The sequence below is a fragment of the Pygocentrus nattereri genome, chromosome 14, assembly GCF_015220715.1.
Source record: "Pygocentrus nattereri isolate fPygNat1 chromosome 14, fPygNat1.pri, whole genome shotgun sequence".
NCBI lineage: Eukaryota > Metazoa > Chordata > Actinopteri > Characiformes > Serrasalmidae > Pygocentrus > Pygocentrus nattereri.
The window spans coordinates 5,562,501-5,573,128 of record NC_051224.1 but is presented as its reverse complement, the minus strand read 5'-3'; the positions used below and the strand labels follow the sequence as shown (position 1 = coordinate 5,573,128).

The window sequence follows — 10,628 nt, the reverse complement described above, 5'->3', positions numbered from 1 at the left end:
TGAAAAAAAAAATCTTGGGATTTGCCCTTTAAGATTTCATGTGAACTAAGCGCTTTCGTTTCAGATCTTGTGATGACGTGGTGAGGTCGTCCGAGCCACACGGAGTCATTCTAAGGAAGAGAGGCGTTGTGCTGGCCTGCAGAGCAGATGGCCTCAAATTTCTGGACAGCCAAGAGCTGAGACAGCGCAGCGAAGCAGACGAGCAGTGTTTTCCAGTGGTGCTGGGGCGCGGAGGGGCGGGCCGAAGCGGGCGCTCAGCGATTGGCTGTCAGTGGAGGATCCTCGCTCTGCTATTGGACGGACACGCTGCCTTAGAAAAGTGCTGGATGTGCCGTCGCAGGACTGAAGTTCATATCAGGCTGGCTCACTGGACGGTTACTGTATCTGTGTTTCAGGACCTGATTCCCAATGAATATCGAGAACGAGGAGCCGAAATACGGTGAGTTCGCCTGTTTACCACAACATTTGGCATGTAAGGTTACTTGTGTACGAGCCTTCAGATACACCGTTTACTTAAGTTTACAGTTAGCCTGCCTCGCTGCCTCGCAGAAGTGGGCGGGACCGCGCGCAGACCTGCCGTTAGATTTTGTTTCTCCTGCCTAATTTGCTGTGTTGGTTTGCTCGTAAGATCAGCCTCGGTCGTTGGAGATTTCCTCTACGCCTCTAAACAAAGTCTATTAATGGCTCACTGACTCGAGACAGTCCAGTCCGTTAGTTTCGCTTCAGTTGGTCTGATAACCTACGTCTGCTTTGCACCAACGCCCAAGCTGGAACAGGCCGAGACCGTTAGAAGGGGAAGTCCGCGTATATTTCATAAACATCTGCATAATTACATCCTTGAGATGTAAACCAGGTTATTCTGAGTGGTTTGGAGTCAACACTTTCCTTTGTAGAGAAATTTACCCACTCAGATTTCTTTACCGTGGCGTTGATGGGAACCAGGGGACCAGCGCAAATACAGGCGCTTTATTTACCAACCAAGCCCACCAGAGACCCTGCACGAGTCCTGAGCTTTATATGTGGTGATGATGGGGGGAGAATACTTCTAAATCTCAAAAGAGCTCTTGAAATAAATGGATTAAAGTACGTTTTAGGCCGGAATTGTGTCCCAAGCTACTGTGAAACAATGTGTCAGACACCAGGCTGAGTATTCAAAACCCTTTCATGTAGCTCTGAGTGAGCTTTTAGAGGCATGGACTCTTCAGGCGTCCAGCTCCTATCTCCACCAGTGTGACCCAGGCTGACTTGGCCAGCTTCTCTGGAACGGAGCATTTCGGACCACTCTGAAGGACTTTGTTTGCGTCTTAACCATTTCATTCTGCTAAAATTTTGGAAAGCAGGTGGTGATCCATGCGGGTCGGGGCTGGAGCAAAGTCCAACCAAGCCCTGGGAAACAGAGTAGCTCGACTTTACCCACCACCGGTCCCCACATGCACCACCGGGACCCAGACGTTTCCCCCGGGGAACCGGCTGGAGGTGGGGATGGACGTGCTAGGGCCTGGAGCAAAGTGGGACCCCGTACCCTCCGGAGCGGAATGGTACGGAACTCACCGTACATCCATCCCCAGCACGGTCCACCAACCCTCCAGCGGACCCTTCCGGGGGTCTGGGTCATGGGTGATCCATGTGGGTCTTGCTGTAATGAAGATTTAGGTTTCAGTGTTAAGTAAAACCACGTTAACGTTGGTTTGTTATGATGTATTTGGGGCGTCTGATAGGATCATCAACAAGCTACATTAACTGAGTGACTGTTAGTACGATTAATCATTTTTAAATCCTAGGCTGTTCATTTATTTCCCAGCAAGCTATTGTTTGCCCTTTGTCATAAGACAGCTGGTAGAAATAAGTAATGATGCTCAGTGATATTGGAGTCATATCTATATTGAAAGACGTTTTAATAAAAAAAAGGCATCAGACTGATGTTTAGACTAATTCATATTGACAAATATTTCAGAGAGATATTTGATGTTTATTGTATGTTTTGGGACAGCTGGGATAGCCTCCAGCTCCAGTGTGTGTATGTATTGGTGATGCTTGGCTAATATACTAGAATATATGTTTTTTTGTTTACTGCATTTTTAACCACACAGAAAAGGTGTTTATGCTAATTCAGGTGAATATAGTCCTCATTTCTACTTTTGAAACATGTTTATGTATTGGCAATGACAGATAAGTAAATAAATAACAGCATCGGCCTACAAGTCCCATATCGGTGCGTCCTTTGAGATATAACTTTGAGGTATAGACATAACTTGATGGTACGCTAAACAGTGCCATCTCTTGGATGCATTTAATAGAGGTTTAGCTAACTAAAGTGAGTTTAGTGAGTGTGTGAATGTTGCTCGTATTTGCCACAGTCAGTGTCCTTGGCTTCATAGCAGTACCATGACTTAAACATCTAGGGCTCTTTCTCTGCTGTGAGAATCTTCATTCAGTAAGACGAATGCTTTCTGCTGAGACATAGAGCTGAAAGAGATGGATTAAACCTAGTAATCACAGTTTCCATGATGCCGGTTTCTCTGACATGGATTAAGCCTAATCTTGGACTACCTTTCAGTGTCAATGAGGAATTACCATAGAAAATTCTTTTTAGTTTAGGTTTAATATTTAATCTGGGTCTGGGAAACTGGTCTCATTGTCCAGTCACCCTTTGCTGTATCTAGGAAACTGCCTTCGCAAGCACATATTTGAATTTTTCCTGTGAATCTGCTTCCTTGTGACTTTTCTAGGAAAACAATACTACCACATTTGGAGTATGTTGTTCACTGTAACCCAGTTTAGTCAATTTATCCATCATCCAGATTAAACCAGACTGGTAGTATCCATGGTTTGGTTTGTTTGTGAGTTGGAATGGCAATTTGGACGGCCATGGTCATTTCCTTAGTCCATATTGGTGCCTTGGATTTTTCAGGTATTGCCTTTCCAAGCTGAGCGCTGTTTTCCACCACTTGTTCTCAGATGTCCCCCCAATCCCAGCTCGTCTGTGGACGTGCTGTGAATAGTAAAGCTGGGTGCTGTACTGATTGTTGTCATGATTGGCCCCTCCCAGTCCTCCATGTGCTCTTGCTTCCTTGTTTTGATTCTTCCCTGTCCTGCCCCCTTGTTTCTAGACTCCGCCCTTGATTGGTCGTCACCTGTTTCTTGTTAACCACCGGTGTCTCGTTAACCTGTGCCTGTAAATAAGCCCTGTGAGTTTGCTAGTCTTTGTATTGTGTGGTGTGGTGTTTGTTCATCTGGCCTCAGTTGTGTGTTTAGTCTGTGTTCCTTTCTGTTATGTCTGTCCCGCCATCTCTCCGTGTTGGCTCTTTGACCCTGGACTGTCTAGACCCTGATGATGGATTTGTCATTAAAATAAATCTCGCCTCTCTCAGTGTATGCGTCCGCCTCATCATCGCTCCCCAGCGTCACATTTCTACCGTGATATTGATGTACTTGATCTTGCATTTCAGTGATATTTTAGATATTTTATTTTTGGCAGTATATGTGATAATGGCCCTCCATAAAATTTCTTATGTCCATAAAATAGCAGTTTGTTGTGAGTGAAACAGATTTTTGAGAGTGCAACATTCTACAACATTCCTTCTGCTCACTTTTGCATGTTGTCTCCGTTCTGGAGACACAGCATGAAGCTAATTCATTAGATTAGTGTAAATGAGTGTCATGAGGTGTGTATGATCCTTGTTGGTTGTGTATTCAAGTTAGTTTTGTTTTTATTGACATTAAGTTATAACATAACCTGTTATAGCAGGTTATTGCCTTGTATCTTCTGTGATTACAGCCTAGTTTTAGCATTTTGTACACCACACCTAAAATATAGGTTTTAGTATTAGCCATGTATTCATCCTTTTTACACTTTCAAAGAGCTTTCCTGATTGGATAGGCGTTAATGCATTGTATTGTATCATGAAGCAGCAAACAATACTCTGCCCTAGCTGTGATACCACTCACACACACACACACACACACACACACACACACACACACACACACACACATTTTCTAAGCCGCTTCTCCCTCAGGGTCCCACAATGTGCTTTGTTTCATCCCAACAAGTGTATTAGAACCTTGGAGCTTATAAGTCTGTTTCCTTGAGCCTATTAGGTTGATACAGTATAGTATGAGTATGTAAATAAAGGAACTAATTTCTATTTTATCTACTCCTCAACCGAAGCAACAACTCTGCGTTCAAGCCTTTTGTGTTTACAGTTTTATTTGGTGTATATCAGTTTCAGAAGTCCACCCTAGCCATTCCCACAGAGTGCATACTCTTACTTACGTGGTACTAGAGGCGTTTGACCAGTATACAGCTTTCAAATACACAGTGATTTAGTGAAAGACTATGTATGTAATTAGTAAGCGGAATACACCATAGGGTCTTTGAAATTAGATCTGGGCTCTTTTTCATTCAGGCTGCTAGGACTGTAGTTTGGTCCTGTTTTGTGCGTGTGCAGCTGTTCTTCATTTAGAGTGGCGGCCTTTTTCCAGTACAGCAAACATGCAGAGTGAGGATTTCAACTGTAAACCTTCTTCTGCATGGTGAGAACGGTATAGAGCGTGTGCTCAGTTGCCATTTTCTCTTGTAATGTGCTTGACGAACATCGTGGAGCAAACGCTGAACGCAGTTAGATATTCCTATTTTTATGTCATTTGCACATGTTTGGTATGAAATGTGAGTGAAACTTTGGTGTATTCCAGTCGTAGCTCCCTGCACAAGGTATTCGGACACTATAAGAGTGATTTCATACCACAGGGAGTGAAAGTTTCATGGAAGGGAAATCCAAACTGCACAGCGAGTGGTAAAAAATGGTACATCATTTCATAGGAAGCACAGGAAAGTTGACCCATTAGTCATTGCCGGTTTTTAAGAGTCTGTGTTTTATTATGACGCTGCAGGATGTTCTCAGTTAACTGACATCCATTGCTCAAGTGTGTAGGGAACATAACTGTACTTCTTACAGACCCTGCAGAATGGAATGCAGCTTTAGCCTGACCTAAATCCTGGCACAGATGGCCATTGTACTCTGTATTGGAGATGTACAACCTTTGTCTGACTGCTCTGTGACTGAGTTTCAAAACAGAACCAAGCTTTTTAAAAGAGTGGCTCTGAAACATAACCATACAGCCGTTATCCTGGAGATCATTACATACCGGAACAGGCGTGTCTTTAAGGCGGTGGCTTCCGTAGCTCCCCCGTATCCTCCCCGAGTGATAGGAAAAACACTGGAAAAAGTTCTCCTAATATAACCTCTCAGCTTTCTACAGTGTCTCCCATGAAACCTGATCCTTGGATATGTTTTTATACAACTTGTTGAAGAAACGGGCTTAGTTGAGGTACCATTTTTGCACACATTTAGTGTAGCAGTAAGCACATTTCTTCCTCTTCACTCCCGCGTCCGTATTACAGAATCTTGTCTGTTTAGTCACCGTGACAACTTCAGTTAAGACTTAATTTAAGACTGAAGCTGTTACAGAACAACAGTTCTTAAGTTCATAATCTTATCCGAACTCCAGAAAAGTGTTGCCCAAACGTCCTAACTAGAATACATTTCTTAAATCCTGTCCTAACTTTAAGGTGAGCCCCAGAGCTGTCTTAACTTCTGTTTTCACCATCTGTTTATATTGTTTAGTGCAGTGTCAGGCAGCATAGTTCACTGTAACTGGCATAATGACAGTACATTTGTTCTACACCGAAAACTGTACTTTGTCTTGTGAGGGTTTGTTTTCTAACAGTGTTTAAGAGTCTTGTCTTGACCTGTCAGATCTTAGGGTTAAAACAAAAAGAAGTTTCTGTAATACAACCCCAGATTTCTCTGAGTAACATAAGAAGCTAAAGGTTCTTTTCACATTCTTACCTTTTTTTTATCCTTCTGTGTGACTTAATAAGGCATGATAACATGATAACGTGATAACGAATGCAGCTTCTCAGCTCTGGTCATGGAATGTCTCTGTCCTGCATATTTTGGTGTCTTCCTGGAAGTTTAATAGGATGTTTGCTCCACTTTGCTGCATCAACAGCCACTACTCTTCTTAGTTGGCTTTACATTAGATATTCAAACGTTGCTGTGAGGATTTGATTGCATTCAACCACAGGAGCATTAGTGATGTCAGGTACTGATGTTGGATTATTAGTTCTGGGGCCATCTTACAGAAACACCCTAGCTCTGAAATTTTATCTGTTCAGCCACCATAACGGCTTCAGGAAGGGCTGAACTTAGAACTGTCTTCTTTCTTGACGTTATTTGGCAACCCAACTTTCATTTCTCTTTTAGTGAGATTTTGGAAACAAATAAAGCTTAAAATGGAAATGGAAACTGAGAATGGGGGGTGCAGAGACTCTAATAAACACAGTCACAGTCACAATATTTATAACTTCTCAATCTCAAATGAACTGGATGGAGCTGCATCACTCTGTAGCCCAGTGCTGGGGGATTCATATCCCTAGTCAGTGCTTAGCACTGGACATGGTGACCTAAAGAGCATCCCTTTTAAACAGGTCCTGTAACAGACGGGTCCTGTGTTATTACAGTAATGCAGCCTCACAGCAATGCAGCCTTGAAATGTCTTCTCAGTATCTGCTCTTACGAGTGTGGTCAGCCAGGGGTCAGGCAGCTCCCTGTGCAAAGCAGGGGTGTTAGCTGGGTCTGTAAGGGTCTGGGGCTCAGCCCAGTTCGTTGCAGAATTGTTTTGGAATGTCCTGCCCTGATTTTTTTTTATTAACTGGTATAATGTTACTAATGAGCAGTGAATAGTCTCATGAACAGAATTGTTTTTTAAAATAGGAGGGAAAACACGGTTTGTAACAGAAAATGAAAAACATGTCAAAATCAGATGTTTTCCCAATAATGACGTCCTTAAATTCATCTGCCCATTTCCTCTCTCGCTCTCTGTCTCTCTACATCCACCGTCTCGAATGTCCGTAAAACGTGTGAAATGTTAGTGTTAAAAGGTTCTTGGCTGGTTAAAAATGATCTTGTTATAGACGCCCCAGGGGAAGCCCTATGCAAAGTACTCCTAGCCATGAAGAAACTGCCTCCCCTGCCTCACACGCACACCTACACTGCTCAAACTATGTTGATTTCACAAACTTCCTTATGACCACACACAGAAGTAAGCAAGTGGAACAATAATAGAATAAATGTGAATGAATGCTTTTCCCACACGTTCTATTGGTATTGCTTTTCTAGGGAGATTATACAAGCTATGTATGCAAAACTGAATGCCTGTGTCATCAGTGGGTGCGCCTTAAAGAAGCCGAATTCACTGATTAGATCAGTGAATGTACCACTGTACATGTCCAACTGCCTCCCTTTTAAAAATAGCCTTGTAAAATGAAAAGGCTGTAGCTGCAGTACGAGCATAAAGTGACCAAGGTGAATGATTTGCTGTCTCCCTTAACAGCTGTGATACTAATTTGCTTCCAAGAAACAGCTCAAACACAAATAAACAGCTCACTGTTGCCCTCTACCGCCAGCGGGACTATTGCTCTGTCATTATCTTAGCAGCAGTTTTGTCAGTTTAGCACCAGTTTGGCTAAACTGGTACACTATATTCCAAAAAGTATTCACTCATCCATCCAAATCATTGAATTCAGGTGTTCCAATCACTTCCATTGCCGCAGGTGTATAAACCCAAGCCCCTAGGCCTGCAGACTGCTTCTACAGACATTAGTGAAAGAATGGGTCGCTCTCAGGAGCTCAGTGAATTCCAGCGTCGTACCGTGATCGGACGCCACCTGTGCAACAAGTCCAGTTGTGAAATTTCCTCACTACTAAATATTCCACAGTCAACTGTCAGTGGGATTATAACAAAGTGGAAGTGATTGGGAACGACAACAACTCAGCCACAAAGTGTTCGGCCACGTAAAATGACAGAATAGGGTCAGCGGATGCTGAGGGGCATAGTGCGCAGAGGTCACCAACTTTCTGCAGAGTCAATCACTACAGACCTCCAAACTTCATGTGGCCTTCAGAAAAGCTCAAGAACAGTGTAGAGAGCTTCATGGAATGGGTTTCCATGGCCGAGCAGCTGCGTCCAAGCCTTACATCACCAAGTGCAATGCAAAGCATCAAATGCAGTGGTATAAAGCGCATCTAGAGCAGTGGAGACGTGTTCTCTGGAACTTGGCTGGCCTGCACAGAGTCCTGACCTCAACCCGATAGAACACCTCACCTCTGACCTCACAAATGCGTTCTGGAAGAATGGTCAAAAATTCCCATAGACACACTCCTAAACCTTCCCAGAAGAGTTGAAGCTGTGATAGCTGCAAAGGGTGGGCCGACGTCATATTAAACCCTATGGTATAAGATTGGGATCTCACTCAAGTTCATATGCATGTGAAGCCAGACGAGCGAATACTTTTGGCAGTATAGCGTAAATTCAGAGGTTCGACACGCGCCTGCGTGTTAAATTAAACCCGATTGATCTGTCGAAACAAGCATGTGTCTACCTGATCCACCACTAATTGTCCCCTAATCTGGATGTACTGTCAAATTATAGCAACATAAGGCCAACAAACGAAACACTGCGTGATAAAGACATATGTTACTATTTAAACGCTCAGATATTTTAATACTCCATGTCTAGGTCTATATACCTTCCATTAGAATGTTTTCTCTTCTACATTTCATGTTTTGATGCTTTATTGCTCAATTAAACACACATTGAGGTACATCTTAGCAAACACTGTTTATTAATGTCCCCGCTCCCACATAGTAAAGAAAAGGGTCAGTGTGCAGTATTGAAATGGCCCAGCTGTGAGTGTGAGACACAGGGCTGGTCCTAGTCAGTTGCATAATAGTGGATCATTGCATGAGTAACAGTAACGTTTGCCACCTGTGTTGCTTTGCAGTCAGAGTAGCTCGCTGAGACGCCTTAAGCTTGTTCAGTACAGTAGCATGCTTTTAGTTTCTGTTGAATCGTAGCTCCACTGGTAAAGCGGGCCTTTTGGAAAGACACAGCAGGTACCAGGAGTAGCCTCTCTCTTTGTGCAGTACTCCACTGTTGGCCCCTTCCTTGAGTCGAGGCATTCTGTTCACTCAGTGGTGAGTGATGAGTGGTGAGTGCGTTTTCAGTTATGCATAGCTTAGAAATAAAACGCAGTAACGTCCAGTGACATGCACAGACTTTGTGTCTGAAACAATAAAAGGCCGTTGTGCTGTAAGTGTAAATGAACTGAAGGAAAGGTTTTTGATCATTGAATTAAAATTTCATAAATTGAAAAACGGTTTTATGTAGAACCAAAAAGTGTCCTCTGTTGTTTACAAGCTCCTTTTTCTGTGATGTATAGAACCATTTTTATAAAGGTTCTGTGTAGAACCATACACAGCATCCATTAGGCATGTGACGATACACTCAGCTCACGAGACGAGACGAGACACGATATTGGGTTCACGAGAACGAGACGAGACGAGATTTTAAGAAAACTAAAATGACGTGTACGGCATTGTTTCCATACAATGTTTGCATATGGTCTGTGTCTTATCAGTCACTCTCTTGCCATTTATCATTTCCGCCGGGTACCCAAAATGCTGCCAAACAAACGATTTGAAAGTGGCGGGGGCATCTTCAATAGTAATACCTGTATTTTCCGACGTCATTCTGGCTGCTTGCTGGATCACAAATCCAGCAAATTTTTTACGCGATGAGAAATATCGCTGAGATACATCTCGCGAGATCTCGTGACACCCCTAGCATCCATCCATTTGAAGAACCATTTCACCATGCAAAGAACAATTTAAGCATGCAGATGTTCATGGTTCTATATAGAACCATTGTCTTTACTAAAGAACCCTTGACAAACCACCTTTTTTAGGAATTATATGGGGTGAAAAATCATAAATATATTCATACTGATGCATTTGAAAGTTTTCATACAGCAAAATGTGTCCTGCAGTGCTTTGTGTTGTGTTTTGTGGCTGATGATTACTCACCGCTGCCTCTGAAGGTGTTATCAAATATCAAGTAGACAAACATCACTGTCCAGATGTTAGTTAGAACTTTTATTTATAGTTTTTGGTAGAGCCATCACAGGTCTACAGCTTTTGTTTACATGATGAATAAACACCATGTGAGCATATCACTGCTGTCATAAGAAAACATTGTATTTCCATTTTGGTCATTTTTCAGTTGTTAACATCGTTTGAAAATGCCTGTTGCACTTTACTTTGTGTGTAAATTTCATGATGGATGGACCAAAAGAAACGCTTTACAATAATTCTGGTTCCACTGACTTACATTAACAGTAAAGCATGTTTTGTCCTTCTGATGTAAAGTTACCATTATGGAGATACGAGGTTTTCTTCCAACAACATGTTCTTCAAAACTAGCAACTGTGGAAAACGTGGGCAGTAGTGTGACACTATTTCACCAGCTGGTAGGGATGTTATTTTTTCCATCACAGTGGCCCAGTCTCATACTGGACTCCTGCCCCATCCAGACATTGTGACTGCTAAGTACCACCCTTTTCTAGCACCCCTGCTGCATTTTTTGCCTGTGTTCATCCACAACCCAGCTGATCCCGTTAAAGTTTCCAGTACCATAACCATAACTGTTCCCATAAAAGTTGTTTATGCCAGTTTCTTGCTTTCAGTGATGTACACAAAGTTTCCTTTGGGTACTGATAGCTCCCC

General features: G+C 42.8%; 1 protein-coding gene across 1 annotated transcript in view; it reads left to right on the top strand.

The window, feature by feature from the left end:
• The first annotated feature begins 307 nt into the window (after positions 1-307).
• Positions 308-10,628, top strand: part of zgc:63569 (choline transporter-like protein 2) — a 47,971-nt gene continuing 37,650 nt past the window's right edge. Inside the window, exon 1 of the mRNA XM_037544797.1 lies at positions 308-439. Coding sequence (XP_037400694.1) covers positions 409-439 — 31 coding nt within the window. The 5' untranslated portion in view covers positions 308-408. The remainder of the gene's footprint in view (positions 440-10,628) is intronic.